Source organism: Tamandua tetradactyla, chromosome 2 (assembly GCF_023851605.1).
Source record: "Tamandua tetradactyla isolate mTamTet1 chromosome 2, mTamTet1.pri, whole genome shotgun sequence".
In the NCBI taxonomy this organism is placed as follows: domain Eukaryota; kingdom Metazoa; phylum Chordata; class Mammalia; order Pilosa; family Myrmecophagidae; genus Tamandua; species Tamandua tetradactyla.
In genome coordinates, this window is record NC_135328.1 from 17,752,491 (window position 1) to 17,770,934 (window position 18,444).

At 41.5% G+C, this 18,444-nt stretch overlaps 1 protein-coding gene and 1 non-coding gene across 3 annotated transcripts in view; both read left to right on the forward strand.

Annotated features, from left to right (window-relative positions):
- MSANTD3 (Myb/SANT DNA binding domain containing 3) overlaps positions 1-17,750 on the forward strand; it is a 28,728-nt gene extending 10,978 nt beyond the window's left edge. For both annotated transcript variants that reach the window (XM_077140309.1, XM_077140311.1), the window contains exons 2-3: positions 4,678-5,128; positions 12,615-17,750. In XM_077140309.1, the coding sequence (XP_076996424.1) occupies positions 4,711-5,128; positions 12,615-13,024 (828 nt within the window). In that variant the 5' untranslated portion in view covers positions 4,678-4,710 and the 3' untranslated portion in view covers positions 13,025-17,750. The remainder of the gene's footprint in view (positions 1-4,677; positions 5,129-12,614) is intronic.
- Positions 4,313-4,476, forward strand: LOC143675234 (U1 spliceosomal RNA). Its single transcript, XR_013171476.1, has one exon. It is a non-coding gene; the product is annotated as a U1 spliceosomal RNA (small nuclear RNA).
- Positions 17,751-18,444: the final 694 nt, after the last annotated feature.

Consider the following 18,444-nt stretch of genomic DNA (forward strand, 5'->3'; position numbering starts at 1 on the left):
TCAGTGATATTATTTGCATTCACAATGTTGTACTACTGTCACCACCATTCATTACCAAAATTTTTTCATCACCCCTAACTGTACCCAGTGAGCAATAATTCCTTATCCCCATTCCAGCCCCCACCCCCTGCCCCTGGTGATCACTAATCTACTTTCTGTCTCTATGAATTTACCTATTCCACATGTTTCGTATAAGTGAGATCATACTCTAGCTGTCCTTTTGTGTCTGCTGATTTCATGTAACTTGATGTTTTCAAGATTCAGCCATCTTTTTTTCCCCTGGAATATTTTAAAGGAAATCCCAGGCATGATATCATTTCACCTGTAAATGCTTCAATTTCCCCAACCTCTAACCAGTTCATGGTTTGTTTCAGGCTCAAAAAAAAAAAAAAAGACCACTAGCCAATTGTTACTGTTCTTTTTTTTGCCAGAATATTTGTACAGATCTGTGTGAGATACAGAGAAATCCTCTTAGGTCCCACCATCTGTTTATTTAGATGGAAGGCCTGTCCAGGGAAAAAAAGAAAAAAACCTTTTAAATACTGAGTTAGGAAAAGGGCAGGATTTTCTAGTTTTTTTTTTTAACTGAAAATTATGGAGAAAAAAAAATATTCACATCACCACCAAGTGCAAAAGGCTTTCAATTCAGAGCCACAAAAGGCTAGTTTGAAAAAAAAACTTTCTCAGCTTTTTATTTTGAGAAATTTCAAGCTTATAGAAAAGAGGCAAAAATAGTACAAAATATCCATATAACCTTTGCTTAGTTTCACCGTTATTAACATTTTGTCACATTTGCTGAAGTTTCCCTCTTTGCATACACATACTTACTTATTTCCCTTGTAACTGTTTGAGACTTGCCAGCATCTTAATACTTTACACCTAAATAGCTGAGCATGTTATCTCCTAAGAACAAGGACATTCTTCTGTGTGAGCCCTATAGCACTCTCAGGAATTGTAACATTATTACGATAATATTATCTAATATACCACACAATACAGGCTGTCCCAAGCATTCTAATAATACCTTTTATTGCTGGTTTTTTTTGACCAAGGATCCAATAAAAGATCTCTCGTTGCATATAGTTTTCTTATATCTTTGGTTTCCTTTCATCTAGAACAGTCTTCAGCCTTTTTTTTTTAATTTTTTTTTTATCTTTAAAAAGAGTCTAAGCCGACTATGTATCAGCTATCTAATGCTACACAACAAACCACCCAAAACTTAGTGGTGTAAAAGAACAGCCATTTATTTGCTCTAAGTTTGTTGGATAGAACTTGTTCATCTCTGTTCCTCTTGGTGACCAGTGGGCTTGTATGTGGTGTTGGCTGAGTCTGCAGTCACAGTTGGCGGCTCTGCTGCGGGAGTGACTGGTCAGTCCCTGGGTCTCAATTTCACATCTGGAGCTAAGCTTCAGAATGGCTGGGACGCTGGAACGGACCTTCTTGTGGTCTCCTCAAGAACCTCAACGAGGCAAGTCCAGTCTTGTCCACAAGATGCATCCAAGAGGGCAAGCGTGGAAACTGCTGTCTCTAGAGGTCAGGCTTAGAAGTCATGGTGTCATTTCCCCCACATTCTAATGGTCTAAGCAGTCGCAGGAGGGGAGACAGACCTCAGCTGTTGCTAGGAGGAACTGCAAAAAATTTGTGACCTTTTTTTTTTTTAACCTTTCACACCATTTATTAATGATTCTCACCTAAAGCTCTTCTCACTGCTGTGGTTGTAAAACATTGATTTCCAATTTTTGTCATTTCTTCTACATGTATTAATTGGCATTCTTTTGTAAAGGAAAGCTTTTGCTCATCTCCCTCCCACCTTACATTCTTATGCACGTAGGTAGTTAGTCATTTTAATCCAAATTATATCAGTTATTAACTAAAGACAGATCTTAATTAAGTCAGTTATTTTCTCTGGCCCTAGTTGGAATATTAAAAAGTTTGTACAAGGAAGCGTAAAGATGAATTGATGTTAGTAATTTCATGTAGGCTAAAAGTCAGTGTTGGGGTGGGAGTGGTTAGCTTTGTTATTTTAATTTTCTTTTTCTCATTTTTAAAATTTACCTTAAAACTTTTCTTGTGCGATATTTCAACCACATGCAAAAGTAGAGCTTTAACAGTTAGCGATATTTTACCATTCTTGTTTCATTTATCATAGCTTCCCCAAAACATACTATTTTTTTATGGGTAGACTATTTTAAGTAGATTCCAGAAAGTATATCATTTCATCCGTAAATACATCAGTGTGTATCTCTAACAGTTATGGGTTTAACTGTCATGTATGCCACGTATACACATGTACATATACATGTATAATCAGGATACCATTATAGCAAACAAAATAGACAGTAATTCCTTACTATCATCTAAAAGTCAGTCCATGTTCAAATTTCCCTAACTATCTGAAAAAAATAGTCTAAATACAGCAGGTTTGTTTGAATCAGAATCAGAATATGGTCCATACACTGCACTTGTTTGATAAATCTGCTAAGTTGGGCAGGCCATAGTGGCTCAGCATGCTTGCCTGCCATGCCAGAGAACCTGGGTTCAATTCCTGGTGCCTGCCCATGTAAAAAAAAGAAAAATCTGCTAAGTTTTTTTTTTTTTATCTATAACAGTTCCACTTCTTTTCACCCCATACTAGTTCATTTGTCCTGTAGAATCTCCCACATTCTGATTTTTGTTAATTGCTTCCCTGTGGTATCATTTTACTTGTTCCTCCCTCCTCTGTTACTTGATTAGATTTGTGTCAAATGTCTTTTTGACAAGAATACTTCATGGCTGGTGCCCTACTACCTCCCATTGCATCAGGTGGGAGGCCCATGTCTGGTTAAGAGTGATCAGAAGTTGTTACCTCCATCCATCCGTTACGAAGCGCCCACTGACCTCTCACTAAACATTTAAGCAGGCCACTGATGTCTTGCTCAGATCTGTTACTTCATTAGGGGCTGCAAAATGGTGATTTACTGATTCTATCGTTCCTTCTGCCTTTATGAGCTAGAATTCTATAAAGTAGAACTTTGCCTTATCAACTGCTTGGTAACTCTGAAATACAATTAGTGCAGAAAAAGCAGGATAAATTTGCATTATTTTCCCCTTTTATTTATTAACTTTTAGCATAATGATTTGGTGCCCTGGCATCCTCCAGCAGTGACTGGCATGGTTTGTTGATTTGTGTGTCTCAGTCAATTGGAGATTTTGCTCTCATTGATGTTCAAATGATCCCGTTTTTGACCAGTCCCTTCAAGTTAGTCCCTAATTCTTTTGAGATGGGCTGGCCAGTTTTAAATGGGTTTTATCACCAGTATCTTGATACTTGTCTGTTATCCCGAAGAATTAGAGGTTTGGAGAACGTAAGTTAAAAGGACTGGGGTGCATTGGCCTTTTCCACCAAAGGGGAACATGCAGCGCTCGCCTGATTCCTGCAGTCAGAGCTGCTTAGCTGTACCCTGGTCATAACGCATGCGGGAGGCGAGTTTTATAGGAAGCTGCCTGTCCTTAAAAGATGCAAGAAGAATACAGGGTCACCAGACGCACAGAGATTCCATGTGATTCGGTGGAAGAAGACAATTACTGAGAACCTGTGGATGAAAGACGCTGGCTCAGCACGTGGGGAAGATGGCTGGATGACTTTAGGGAATTGTGGCTGAGTAATTGGAGTCCCCAAGGTGGGGCCCAGAGATGGGTGTGGACTGATGGTGAGAATACCAGGCTGTTAGGACAGTACAGGTTTTCAGCATCCCGGCTCACCTTACTGTGATCGTGGGCAAGCCCTTCCCTTTTCTGGCCCTTAGTTCCACCATTTGTCAAAGGGAATGTTGGACTCTCAGTGCCCAGGTCCTTTCACCTCTGAACTTATATAAATAATTTACGTAGAATGGTATACTTTTGAGTGGCCGTCAGACCTCAGGGACCATAGACTTCATCCCATTATTTTTAAGACGAAGAAACTGAGGGCCAGAAAGGAACATGACTTATCCAAGGTCACAGGCATAATGATGGAAATGGCAGATCTTTGGGAGCTGATTTTGTGTCGAGTCTGAAATCTTGATAGCATTTGCATTGTTAATATTGTCATCTGTTTTAGTTGATTACATAGTGGTTTCTCTTGGCAAAGCTTTGAGAAAGCTGTTTAGTACAAGAGCTGTCTAGCATTATGAATAAGGCGAATAATCAATTCCTTAACATTAAGTGAAATAAATTAAGAAATCAAAGTTCTACATGAATGTTCAATTTTTATTTTATTCTTTGTCGTTATTTATCAGACATGAACAGTCTGGACAGTACCCACAACTGAGGGCCTGCGTCAGAATCTGCTTTGACACTTACGTGGCAGGGAAGATATCATGATCACATAGGTGGTTTTCCCGGGGTGAGGTTTATCCATTGAACTCTGGATCTGCTGACCTCTGCGATTTCCCCAAATATGGGAAATTCAACTGTATAATTTGTGGTAGTGGGGGACTGTGTTCGTGCTCTCCCCTGAAAAAGAAAACTACTTGGTTTACATCCCCATTTCTAGATAAATTTCTGAATATTTTCCTATGACTGCCATAATTCAATATTAACGGAAAAGAAAGTACTGTATTTCAAAGAAAGGAATCAAGTCAGGGATTCAGCGTAAGTGATTTGCTCACACTTTTATTGCCGGACTTGGTGATTATTGTTTCAAACTTCCTTTTACAGGTTAGCTAACGGCCAGTGGAGATATAGTGGAAAATGCAAAACAACGAAATTATAAAACCTGCCAAATACTTCTCAGAATTGGAAAAGAGCATCTTGCTTGCTTTAGTAGAAAAGTACAAATATGTGCTTGAATGCAAAAAAAGTGATGCGCGAACTATTGCACTTAAGCAGCGTACCTGGCAAGCACTTGCCCACGAATACAACTCCCAGCCTAGCGTGTCCCTGCGGGATTTCAAACAGCTGAAGAAGTGCTGGGAGAACATCAAGGCTCGGACCAAAAAAATAATGGCCCATGAGAGGAGAGAGAAAGTGAAGCGGAGCGTCAGTCCACTTCTGGGCACCCACGTGCTGGGAAAGGAGAAGATTGCCAACATGCTGCCCGAGCAGCTCTACTTCCTGCAGAACCCTCCGGAAGAGGAGCCTGAGTACCACCCGGACGCTGCAGCCCAAGGTATTGGCTCCTGGTGCCGGTTTGCATGTTGCCACTGAGTCCCTGCTTGAAATCCTTCTTTCATTTTATTTTTCATTCAGCAAGCGTTTATCGAAAAACCATTATATATCAGGCATTGTGCCTGATCAGAGGCATCAAAGGGGCATGAATTCAGGAATGGCCCTGCTTGGGTAGGGCACACATTCTAATAGTGGAGACAGACAGAAAGCAGTTACAGTAATGAGTAGGGTGGATGCGTCAGTTCCCTAGTGCCATAAGTGCTCTGAGAGATACCCTCAGTTTGCTACAGAAAGAGGAATTCTCTTCTTTATGGGGGTTGAGGGGTAAGAAGTAGAAAGCCATTAGATCTTTCACTAGACAATGAACAAAACATTCGGAGGTGTCCTGCCTATCACTAAGATGCGGCTCCTCGTTTGATCTATAATAAATGGTCCTGTGTAATGTTAGTAAGGAACCCCGTCTGCTTACCCAGGGGAAGTCCTGGCTTGAAGGACATAGTACCATCCCTTAAAGAATCCGAGAGAATAATATTATTAATTTTTAGTTCATTTAAGGGCCCAAATCCTTCATATCAAACTTGATTTTCCTAATTCAAAATCTTGGGATTATAGAACATTCAAATCATATAATACATAAAAACCGAAGTGCTTGTTTATATCCTCATGCTTTCTTCCCTAGAGACTTTATTATTGCTTAAGAATAAGGAAAAATAATGGGCTATGTTAATATAGTTGTTCTTAAGGCAGTACTTGGGTTGTTATCTCCAACTGTCTCAAGTATAGTAGAGAGAATTTCATTTTGATGAGAATTTATTATTCATTCACTCAATCTTTATTCTTTTCAAAAATATTTTTGAGGACCTATTGTGTGCAATACGTTGCATTAAGCTACTCAGAAGGCCACATTTTAAAAAAAGGAATCTTTCAAACGTTAAAAATGCAGAAATTAATGTAAGAAACACTCATTTGGCATTCTCCCAGATTAAAGCCCAGCATTTCTATTCATTATGTGATCCACAGTCTTGGTTTGTGGCACTCCAGGGATTTGGGGAATTCTGGAAAAATTAATTTTAATTTTAATATACTTTAATTGAAAAGAGAAAAATATGTTACACATAACTCTTAGGAAAGAGACTGTCACATAATAAGAATAAGAATGTGTCATAGCCTTAGAAGGTTGGAATTAAGGGGCAGTTGAAATGTCCCTAAGCGAGAGAAGGGTGGAAATACGTGTAAGTAAAATCTAAATCATAATGTAATTCCTGCCTATTTTAGAACAGGAAGTGGACAGTTTATATGAAGGTTCATTGCAGTTTGCAAAAGACACATCTCGAGGCAGAGGAAGTGTCTAGGGAACCTGTGGGCTACTCACAAGGTCCTCCTTCTAAGTCCAAGGACCCAGCAAGCATTTGCCCAAGGAAATCTGAATCTTGGCTTGCAGAATGAGTAATTTGCTTCTTACTGTCCCCAGAGAAGGTTGAGCTCCAAGGGACCGATTCCTGTTAATTAAAAATCACAGGAAACGATGTAAACCCAAGAATAGCAATGCTACCGATGTAGAGTGAAAAAATATAATTATCAAGTGCACTGACTACTTAGGTATTCTATTTGCTCATTTTTGTTCTGTTAGGCAGATCATTCCAGGAACCCAAATGATGGTAGAAAGTTTGCCTGTTGACCGTTTAACGTGGGGATCTGGTTGGGTAATCGTGGCGGTCAGTGTCAGGAGCCTGTTTGCATCTTCTTCCACTGTAGGGTCCAGGTATGGGGTTTTATTCTTGCCTTCTCAAGCCAGGGCACTGTTCCAGCAGACAGCATTATATGGGTAGTGCCAGGTCTTTCTTAACCTTCCGCTCTGCTGCTTTTCTGGCAGTTCGACCCCATTGCTGATTGACAGTGTTTTTTGCCGTGGGTCGGAGGGACAGGGATCGGAACTGGGGGTGGTGGCTGCTTGACAAATTCCATGTGTCTCCTGGGGAGATACTGCCGAGGAAGGTGTGAACTGTTTTCCGTTCCCGTTGCTACTCTCCCATCAGGGTCATTTCTCAGGGGTTCCTCTTAAGGGACAGTCTTATTTTCTGATGAGCAAATTCTGCGATAGGAAGTACAATGTCCATCCAACAAGATCTTTTCTTTCCTTTTTTGAAGAAATTATGTAACCCATTTATTCATAAAGACGATTTATGAATTTCTAGCAAGAAAGAAATAAGTACGGATTCCTGGTGTCCTTCCTTGATGTCTGCTAGAGACTCACTTGTAAAAGAGATTTATTTTAAATCGGGTGCTTGTACATGAACAACGCCAGCTTCTCTTATTTGCTGGCTCTTATCAAAGTGCAGCTCCTGTCTCCAGCTCAAATCTGGAAGGCGGTAGAGAGCCACGGTGCTTTGTTAGTTGGGAAGTGTTTCCAGAACGGTAGGAGTTAAGGCACTGAAAATCTTTTCATAAATTAAAACAGCTTTGGGGTTACCACACTCATTTTTTATTTCAATTTACTTTCGTGAAAGAAAGAGAAGGATGGAATTGTTGATCATTGCTTCTGGGTCTTGGTAGGAAACAAATTAAAAACCTGCTATAGGGTTTTTGGCCCTTGTTTTTTGACATGTGGCCTCTGTGTGTGTTTGTGTGTGTGTGTGTGTGTGTGTGTGTGTGTGTGTGTTTTACCTTTGTATCTCTACCACTACACTACTAATCCAGTAGTCACAAGCCACGTAAGGCTGATTAACATTTGAAACGCAGCTAGACCGGACTGAAATGTGTTGTAAGTGTATTTCGAAGAGTTTATACCACTACATTTCAAAGATTTAGTACCCCCAAAATCCATATATATATATACATATACACACACATATATATGTTTATATAAAACACTGATTACATGTTGAAATGATATTTTAAATATTTATATTGATAAAATAGACTATTAAAATTGATTTCACCTGTTTCATTTTTCCTTTTTCTAATGTGGCTACTGGAAGATGTAAAATTACATGTGTAGCCTACATTATATTTCTGTTGGGCAACTCTGGGCTAATACCTTGTAGAGTGCCTGTTATAAAATGAGGTTCTCAGAGATTTCATACAATTTGTTCTAAAAATGTTAAAGAGGAAGGAGCCCAATAGTATTCCACTAGAGGCCTCCCTCTAACTATTTTTTGTATGAGATGGTTCTGGTATTATCTTTTGATTATTGTTTCCTTCATATTTTCAGCTTTGTCAATGGTTTTTTAAAAATGTGCATCTGGATTTGAAGACAGCTTTTTTTTTGGTATACTCTGTGATGGGGGGTATATTTTATTCTTTTTCCATGTGAGTATCCCCTTATTGCAGCACCGTTTGTTGAATTTTTGTTTGTTTGTTTGTTTTTATTTGCTTGTTTATTTGTTTGGGAAATGCAGCAACTGGGAATTGAACCCAGGTCTCCTGCATGGCAGGTGAGAATTCTACCACTGAGCTACCCTTGCACCCCCGAACACAGTATTCTTAAAATTTAAGTTTAACAATTAAGAATTTATGCAAAAAAAATTAGCCCTCCCTGCAAAAATACGTTAAAATAATTTATATCAACAGATGTAGGATCTGCAATGATTTGGCTTTGACAGTTATCTTTCTTTATCTTTGGGGAGTAGGCTTGTAGGGTCGACTAAGGGAGCTAATAAAATTTGCTAGGGGTGGCTGGGAGGGTAAAAAGACTGAAGATCAAATATATTTAAGAAAATTAAGCTTTCAAAGAACATTTGAATGCTTTAGAATAATTTATATTTAATTTCATAGGCTATTTTTTCTGTATTATAAAGCTATAACTGGACAACTTGAACATAGGTACAAATTAATGAGCTTTCTTCACAAATTCCATCATCCCTGATTGACCCATCCTATTCTTTTGGGGCAGTAACTCGGGTGCAGGGCCCTGAGCTACATTTCCAGGCATGGCATCCTAGCGTCATTGGCCCATGCAAAAAAACCCTCTTTTGTGTTAGGTCTGTGTTTTTTCCTTCATCTCCCTGTTCCCTACTTCCTTTCTCTCCCCTGTACCATAATCATTCTAATGTGCTTGTGTCTTCTTTCCCATTTTCTTGGAAACATGCTGTTTTGTCTGCATGTATTTTTAATTTATATATATTAAAAATTGTGACATGGATTTTTTTTCTTTTTTTCACTTAGAATTGTATTTTGAAGATCTGTTCCTATACAGCATGTAAATCTAGTCTTTTCTTTTAGTTAATGCATGATATTCCACAGTATACCTCCACTGCATCAGATTTATCCATTTTCCCCAGCAGTTTTTATTTTTCTGTTGAAAAGAGCTGGGGTTTGACTATGCCCATATTCCTTCCCATCCCTTTTACTGCCATAGTGGGCTTTTCTGCTGGTATTAAACTTGCTCAAATTGCTCAAGCAAAAGATCAGCCCCTTGACTGTATTCTCTGGTCCTACGAACAGCCTTAGTCTTTTTTACCCTTTTTGCACGAGATTGAGCTGTCTCCTTCTGGCAGCTTTGTTTTACCTGGGAGAAACAGAGGTTATATGGTGTTTGTTTCTAGCAAGTTGCCATTCCCAAGATAATCTTTTTCCCCCTTGGAACACTCATTGGAGCTAATATTTGTGTAAAAGTTAATTGACTACCATCAGGCCTCTCTAGTTTAAAGCCCCAGTTTCTCCGGGAGTCTTCTTAAGAGGCCTGGCTCTTTTCTTTTAAATGTTGGTGTATATACTTATAAACTATAAAGAATTGTTTTAAGACAAGTCATTTCTCTGCTCCCAGACATGAACATGTTCTCTTGGTGGCCACAGTTCTAGAGAGAAAATGGGGTATCAAAATGTGCACTATACCTCCATTGTCTTAATAATAGATGGTTTTGTAGGGGGTACAGGTTGAAGGCAGCATCTTAAGATGCAGATGTGATTAGTTGAGTAAGTGGTGTAGTGGGAGGCTGGGTAGGGCAGTGGCTGAGTTTGGATTTTTGCGTTGGACAGGTTGGGATTTGCATCTGGGTTCTTTCAACTGGGTCAGTGACCTTGGGTACTTGTAATTGGTTTTCTGTAAAACTACCCCCCTCAAAAGTTTGTTGTGGGGATAAAATGAGGTAATGCTGTAAAGCACTAGCGTAGTGCCTGGGTAGCTGCTCAGAAAATGGTAGCTGCTGTCATCTCAGCATCTCAGCAGCAACACATCCCTAAAGCCTGGAATTGTTGGGATGAAAGTGAGTGATGTTAGAAATCAGGAGAGATGAGCAGTTGTCAAGGGGTGAACTTTAAAAGCCTCTGAGGAGTATCCAGGACCATCCCCTGGAATGAAATCAAAGAGAAAAGGTACTGAAGGTACCCAAAATGCCTAATGTGCTCAGCTCTGCAAAGAAAAATGCTTTCAGATCTAAGGCTAGAAAGGAAATGGGCAAGTCGATCCTCGTTATAGGTGACATCATGTCTCCACTCTTTCCCAGATGACGGTCCTGTGCCTCAGTTTACCCACACAGAGTCCTCTTTTTTTCTCTCTTCTTTTTTGCACTGCATTGAGAGGGGTGGGGCCAGCCACGGTCAGTTCACGCTGCCCATGTCTGCCCAGCACTGCAGCAGGCCCTGTGCCCAGTTCTACATGAAGAGGACAAGAGACGGCCTCTGTCCTCAAAGTACTCAGAGACTTGAAAGGGAGGTAGTTACATTGCCAGTTCCAAGGCAGGAAGGCAAGCACTGTCCCAGAGGTGGGCCCCAGGGGCAGAGGGAGCTTGAAGGAAGGGCATCTAATTGAGGCCAGAGACTGGCGGATTGGGAAAGATTCCTAGGGAAACATTTTCATTATCTCTGGATGGCCCAGAGGTATACTTTTTTAACCTTCTCTCCTGAAACTAAGATTTTAACCTATTCTTTCATCTTAGTTAGGGGCCAGTTATTGTTACCTGACCCCTTGGAGTGAAATAATCCAAAGGGTAGCCATTTTCCTTTTATTAACAGAGTTTTATGAATTACTTCCCTGAGTAGCCATTAACATTCCCAGCAGCGTCCTGTCTTCCAGAAGAATGGAGTGGATTTAATAATGAAATCACCTCTGTTAATAAATCGATATATTTTTCTCCAAGAAGATTCTCATTATTGGAACTGTAAAGCTCCTCAAGAATGCTAGGAGACTAGCTAAGTTAGCGGAGTTAGTGGTTTCCTTATTGGAGCTCCCCATTGTTAGCAATGTCATTGCCCTACAAAAATGTCCTGTAAATATGACATCTCTCCAGAGCGCCAGGCAACCTTTTTTTCTAGCCACAGGCCCTTTTCCCCTTGTATTCAAGCGTTCAGCTGGTAAATATTTACTAGGCCTTGTGTACCAGGCAAAATACTTGGTATCCAAGGCTTAAAACAGAACAAAACAAAAAAAAGAAAAAAAGAAAAGAGAGCTGATGTTTCACAAAGAAAGTGGCGCTTAGTCCCAAAAGAAGTAAGAGTCAAGTGGGAGGTTGAAAAAGGGAGACCTGAGTGAGGAGATGCGTTTGGTTCAGTGAAGGTGGCAAATAGCCCAATTCCAGGCTGCGGGAACAGCAAGACACAGAAATATAAAACAAAGCATGAAATTAAAAAAAAAAAAGCATGGCCTTTTAAAGAATGTGAGTAGTGTCGTGGTAGGATTGAAGGTGCAGAGGCTATTTTTGAAGAGTAAGACAACAAAGATTAAGGAACTTGGAAGCAGACTATGAGGGTCTCTGAAGATCGAGTTCCTTAGGGTATGGGAACCCAAGGAGAATACTAAAAGGTACGAGGTGGGTGGAGCAGAAGACCTGGGCCTCCGAGGGGCCTTGAGAAGGGGCAGTCAAAGAAGAGCCTGTAGAGACACCAGAAGGAAGCCATGGCCTAGAAGCTAATGGCAGAAAGAAATTTCAGGAAGGATTGCCAAGTGCTAGGGAGAGGCTAAATGAGGGGGGCATTGAGAAGTGTCCTTGGGTCCTGACTATCGACCCCACGTGGCAGATGGCAGAAGATTGAAGTGAGATGGCACGCTTGAGTGAATGTAGGTTCTTACAAGGTAGGACATTTATAAGGTGACTCTCTAGGGCCAGGGCTGAGGTCTGTGACCAGGAAACAGAGCAGCGACATTCTTGTGGAGATGGAGCATGAGTTTTTGTTCATGGCCGAATGAGAACCTGGCAAAGGGTGATCAGATGGATGGAGAACTTAATCTGAAAACCCACACCGTTGGCTTTGAGCTGTGGTCTCCCGCTCCATTGGAGTTATGCACACTTCCATTTGGAACTTATATTAACAAGGAAGGTCCCTGGTCTCTAGACACTGCCCCTGTGGTTCTAGGAAATAACATAATGAAACCCTTGACTGGGATTTCTGAAGCGAACACTGTTTTCAATCTATGGGTTCTTAAAAGGGTAGCCCGCAGATACAATTTTAGACCCCTCCTGTGCGTGGGGGACCCCGTCATGTGAACTAGGATTGAGGAACTCTCTGCCTGTGAGATCTTTGAACGTATGTTTTCTGCTACTGTTTTTCAGAATCGTTTGCTGTTGCAAACAGAGAACCGTGCGATGATGAGAAAGAGTTCCTACATTTTCCGGTGTGTGAGGGGACCTCTCAACCTGAGCCCTCGTGTTCGGCTGTCAGGATAACAGCCAATAAAAACTACAGGAGCAAAACTTCTCAGGAAGGGGCTTTAAAAAAGATGCACGAGGAGGAGCACCACCAGCAGATGTCCATCTTACAGCTGCAGCTGATACAAATGAACGAGGTGCACGTGGCCAAAATCCAGCAGATAGAGCGAGAGTGCGAGATGGCCGAGGAGGAGCATCGTATAAAAATGGAAGTTCTCAATAAAAAGAAGATGTATTGGGAAAGAAAGCTACAAACATTTACCAAGGAATGGCCAGTTGCCTCATTTAACAGGCCCTTTCCCAATTCACCCTGAGACTTGGGGTTGGGGGGGAGCACTCCTCCTTGTAATTCATCTGTTGGCAAAGGAAGTCCGGGACGTGGACACGTGGTCGGTAACCTGTAATAGAGCTACAGCTAGGAAAATTAGAGTGGTAGTAGTCATTGGTCTAAGAATACATTCAGGTAAACAGCTGCACCCTCTGTGCCCCTTCAGTGGCAAAGAAGCTGTTAGAGTCCTCTAAAAATTATCACTATGAGTGCTATAATTCTGAATGTAATGTCTCTTTAATTAGAATTCATACAGGAACCATGTGTGAGTGGTGTTGTATTTTTTTTTAATCCGATGCAAGTGTGACTATAAAGGTGTGTGGCTGATTTTTTTTTTGTTTTTAACAGCAGCACAACTTTTCTATCCAAATGGATGCTGTCCCATTTAAAGTAGCTGTCCTGGGAGGCCGTGTGTTTCTGCAGCCGTATGTGTGTTGCTGAGAACTTACTGGAGGTCTTTGGGGAGCCTCTGGGAGAGCTGCAGCTCTTTTTTCTATTTCTTTTTTTTTTAATTCTCAGTATCATCCTTTGAGTGTGGGTTTAGTTTGTGTTTTTAAACAGGCCAACAGTTGGAAGGATATTTTTTTATGTGACTTTTAAGCTGCTGTTAAAAGCCTTTCCCCAAGGAGAAATTCCAAATAATGGCTCCAACAGTGGTAGCTTTGTAGGAATGAGCTGTGTAACGATTTTGAGGGGAGAATGCTCATTTAGATTTATACATTTTGTTATGTTTGTTTTATTAAAAAAAAAAAAGACAATTTTATAGTCACACTGTGACTGTGTATGTTTCTTAAAGGTGCTGCCTTTCCAGCTGTGCTCCAGCTTTTTGCCTTCTCTCAGTAGTTGTCTCCCACCTTCGTGTACCTGAGTTCCTGGTGGTTGCCCTTGACTTTTGTCTTTAGCCACCTAAGCAAAGGCCCTGTGCTCACCACGTTCGCATAATGCTGTGTAGTTTGCCTTAGACAGTTAGCATTGGGCTTTTAAAACATGCATTCCTGACATATTTGGAAATATTATTTGATAAATGGATACTTTGTCTAGGTTATGACTTGACTTCTCCTGTAGCTCTGGGTCTTAGGGACAGTGGTCGCTGGGAGAAGCAAAGTGACACTCCATTGCCTGGGCAGAGCAGCAGCTTCTCAGAATGAAATTTTAGGGTCTGGTGGGGCAGAGGGTAGATAAGGGAGTGTGGGACCAGGAATCAGGACAGCCTTCTAAGCTTGGCTCTGCCTCAAGTTGTTCTGTAATCTTAGGCAACTCCTACTAATCCTTGGTCTTGGTGTTTCCTGTCCATCAAGTAGAGGAGATAGACGAGATAATGTTCAGTCTGCCACAATTCCTTGGCTGTGCAATGGTCAGTGTGGTCCTGGATGGGCACTGCTCATGTCCCATCTGTCCTGAGGACATGGGTCAGTAGGGAACAATTGCTTACTGCCTTGGCTAAGCGTACCTCCTTCGTAATTTTGGAATTCGGATCTTGGGAACTGTAAGCTCAGAAAGGTTGCAGGTAAGCACCACATAAAACTTAAATGGAAGCCAGTTTGTTTTATACACCAACACATATTTTAAATACCTTTGGAGGAACTGGCTATTTGAGGGAACTCTGCGAAGCCTTGTCTTCTGAGAGGAAGGATCCATTCCTAAAGATTTGTGTTCCGAAATCAGTTTTCCCCAAATGGGATGTTTAGAGAATGAGGCAACTGGATAAAGTCCCAAAAGTCAGTGGTTTGAGGAAGGCAGAACTAGATTGTCCACGATCTCTCACCCCATCCCTTCTGTAGAGGACAGAGCACAGCAGACTTTAAACACGGGGGACCTGAGAACAGTTTGCCTTCGCTTCACCTATTGATCTGTCTGGAGAGCTCCTGAACATGCAGATTCCAACTCAGTATTCTGGACGGGGGCCTGAGATTTTGTGTTTCTTGCAAGCTCCTAGGGAGTGCCAGTTCTGCTTGTTTGGCAACCATACTTCTGAGTAGCAAGGTTTTAGAGAACCCTGCTTAAAGTTTCGAAAAGTATTACTTCTCAAAAAAAAAAAAAAATTGGGTTACGTACCTCTGTGTGTACAGTGGCGTGCTGGATATTCTCTCTCTTGCAGAACTTACGACCAAAATGCACAAACAGCGATGTGAAACCACACAGAAAAGGCTCACACACAGTCGGAGAGTTTTATGGAGCTATAAAAGCATTGAACTAATTCCCAGCCGAACACATAAAGGATAATTAAGCCAGCAGCCTAAAGCACTTTGATCTGATGTGATTACTATTTATGTGTTTATAAGTTGTTTTCAACCTTGGCTATGCTTTAGAAACAGGATTTTATAAATGATCAGAAGCTGGTCCCACTCCCACAGGATTCTAATTCAGTTGACCTTGATTAGGGCCTGATTCTTTGTATTTTTCAGAAGCTTTATTGGGGATCATGATGCATTATTGGGGTTGAAAACTACTGGCAGAGAGGGTCACAAATGCGTCTTATTTGTCCTGATCAATCCTATGACATTGGGCAAAAATACTCAGAATATATATATGAAAAGATACTCAGAGAATAATCAACTGGCTCCCATCCCATAGTTGGTGAATGGCAAAGCAGAACCTCTCCTGACTCCAAAACTTATAGCCCCACCTGCCTGTGCCTGCCCCCCTGCCTGGAAAAAGTAGCATGCATTTGTTTTCTCCTGACAGCCAGGTTACATCTTCGGAGTGCTTGTGTCTCATTCATGAATAGGTGCATTCCAATTTATTTCACTTTTGGGCAGTTTCTTACCTGAGGTGGAAATGCAATAACTATTTATTGGTAGGTGCTATAGGAAATAGATAAATATTAAGACACAGTTCACCTTCCTTCACTCTGTCCTATCACAGTTATAGGAGGAACAGCTTAGATGCAGCTGTCGCATACATGATCAGTGCATGTCTTCAAGTGCAGTCGTAGCTTGGAGCAGAGAGCTAAGAATCTTGAAGGAAGGCTTTACAGCAGAGGTGGCATTTGAGCTAAGTCTTTGAAATTGCATTTTGGCAGGCAAAGGTTAGCAAAGAAGAGGGCCTTCACTGGACACGGCCCTGTTGAAGATTCAAGGTGATGAGACATAATTGGGAGGCAGAGAAAGAGCAAGGGGAATTCCCAAATTGGGCAGTAACATGATCAGAACTGTGCTCCAGGAGAAAGATGAGAAAATGGAAATGAAGGGTTTGGTTCCAGTTAGGGTGAGATGATCTGAGGACCCTGGCAAGGAGACCCTATATGACGTTGCAGAAGTGAAATCGGTAGGGCTGGGCAGTTGACTGCTTTTGTTGGAGAGGAGGGGTACAATTGTGTAGCCAATTTCCTGAAAGGATGAAGCTGCCAATTGAAACAAAGGAAGAATTGATGCACTTCTGGCTTCCGACCTGTCCCAGGAGAAGCCTAGAGACAAACCGGTGCTGCAGCCTCCCACTTGGCCTTGGGCACCAATGCCTCCACCCATCTCTGGCTAAGGCATCATCACGGTGGCTTCTGCCTCTTCGGCTGCCTCTGCTGCCACTTCCATCTGCTCATCTGACACCTCAGCCCCTCCCTGCTGTGTCCTTGGCCTCCCTCTTGTTTGGTCCTGCCCCTGCCATTAGAACCTTCACTGGAGCTGGAGGTGTTTCAGTCACCATCTCTTATACTGACTTAGCACAAGAAGATCGGAAAAAAGTTTCCTTCTTTACCTTGATCTCCAGTTTTCCTCTAGACATTCGGCATCTGTGAATTTCAGAGTTTGTTTTTTTCCCCTAATGTCCCATGTTGAGAGGCGTCCGTTAATCCCTATGTGTGCCTGACTTGTCAATGATTTAGGAAGTAACTGTTTTAGGATTTTTGCAGGGAGAATCCTAATGCATTATTTTTTGTTTGTTTGCTTTTTAAGAAAGAGAACAGAAGGGCAGGGGAAGAGAAGTGACATGGAGGAGAGGCATTTGAGTTGTCAACATTCTCTGTAGCATCAGGCCAGTTATATATAACCACTTAGCCTGACCCGAGGAAAGGGATGCTTCTGCCTTCTGGGAATACCTGACAATTATAGTTGGCAAAGTCATGAGGAGTGATTTTGTAATGTCATTGCTAAGAATTACCCTTTAAATGCATTTCTGGATTCCTGTGTTTTGAAATAGTATGTCACTCCTTTTCCATTGCGGGTTTCCTTTCTGTTGCACTGGTTCCCAGCTGGTCCTCTCGCTCTTCCTGTCTCTTGCTTTGATATGAGTCCATGTTTTCTCTTCTGTCTCCCCACCTTCACAGCCCTCTTTCTCCACATCTTCCTTCTGTGCTCACGACAGCTTCCACTCTCCTGTTTGAGAGGTGGAATGGTGCATGAATGTGTGTGAGGCGCCTGCTCGCCAAACAACAACACATCTAGAACCAACAGGGTGCAGTTTAGCCTTAGACCAGCCACACCAATCCTAACTGGCTTCCACGTCACACCTGCTACTTTTCTGTTGGTGGAACTCAGAAGTCACGGGAAGGGGGACCGTGCCCTGTGGCTGCAACTGATTCTCTTCCTGATTGTGCCATATTTTATGCCCTTCGACACAACCTACTGATCTCTGCCTCAGTTTCTCCATCTGTGAAAATGGTGTGATACTTATCTACCTCCCTTGAATGTTGTGAAGACTAGTATATGTTGGTCAAGCACTTTTAAAATAAAGAGTGATGTAAATCATTTGAACAATATTGTGGTCATTGTGACATGGCAGCCTTCCTGTGGAGGTGCCACCCCGCAGAGGCAGTACCCCAGGGGTGCTGTGGTTTAACAACACCCACCAATATCAAGGCTCTATAACAGATACGAGAGTGGGATCGTTTTCTTTATGAAAAATTTCAACTTGGCATTTCTTTAAATAGCCCTTTGGTGCTTGAGATTCGATTTATAAAAGTGTGATTTACATAAGATTTTTAAATTCAACTATTGAGCCTCTATTACCCAGTATACTTGCTCGGTTTCCAAGCAGATTATTAACCTCTTGGTGGAGTTTATTATCATTGGGTGGAAAACTTCTGGTTCTACGTTATCCCGATGCTCAGATTGGGTGGCACCTCCAACTTGAACCAAAAAAGGGTTCAAAGAGGGGAGTCCCTATCCATAAGTGTGGGCTTCTTTTCTTAATACCTATGACTGCTAAAGATTAGCAGTCTGAGTTTGCTCTGTTATGGATTTGCTGTTATTTAAGATTTAAATCCTGCTATTTAAAATTTTAAAAAATAGTGTTGTGGTTATATATATAGATATGACATAAAAATGGTTAACTAGCAAACTTTAAGTGTCCAATTCAGTGACATTAATTACGTTCACAATGTTGTGCTCCTGTCATCACCATTCATTACCAAACTTTTTCATCACCCGGAACAGAAACTGTACCCATTAAGCAATCACTCCCCCTCCTCCC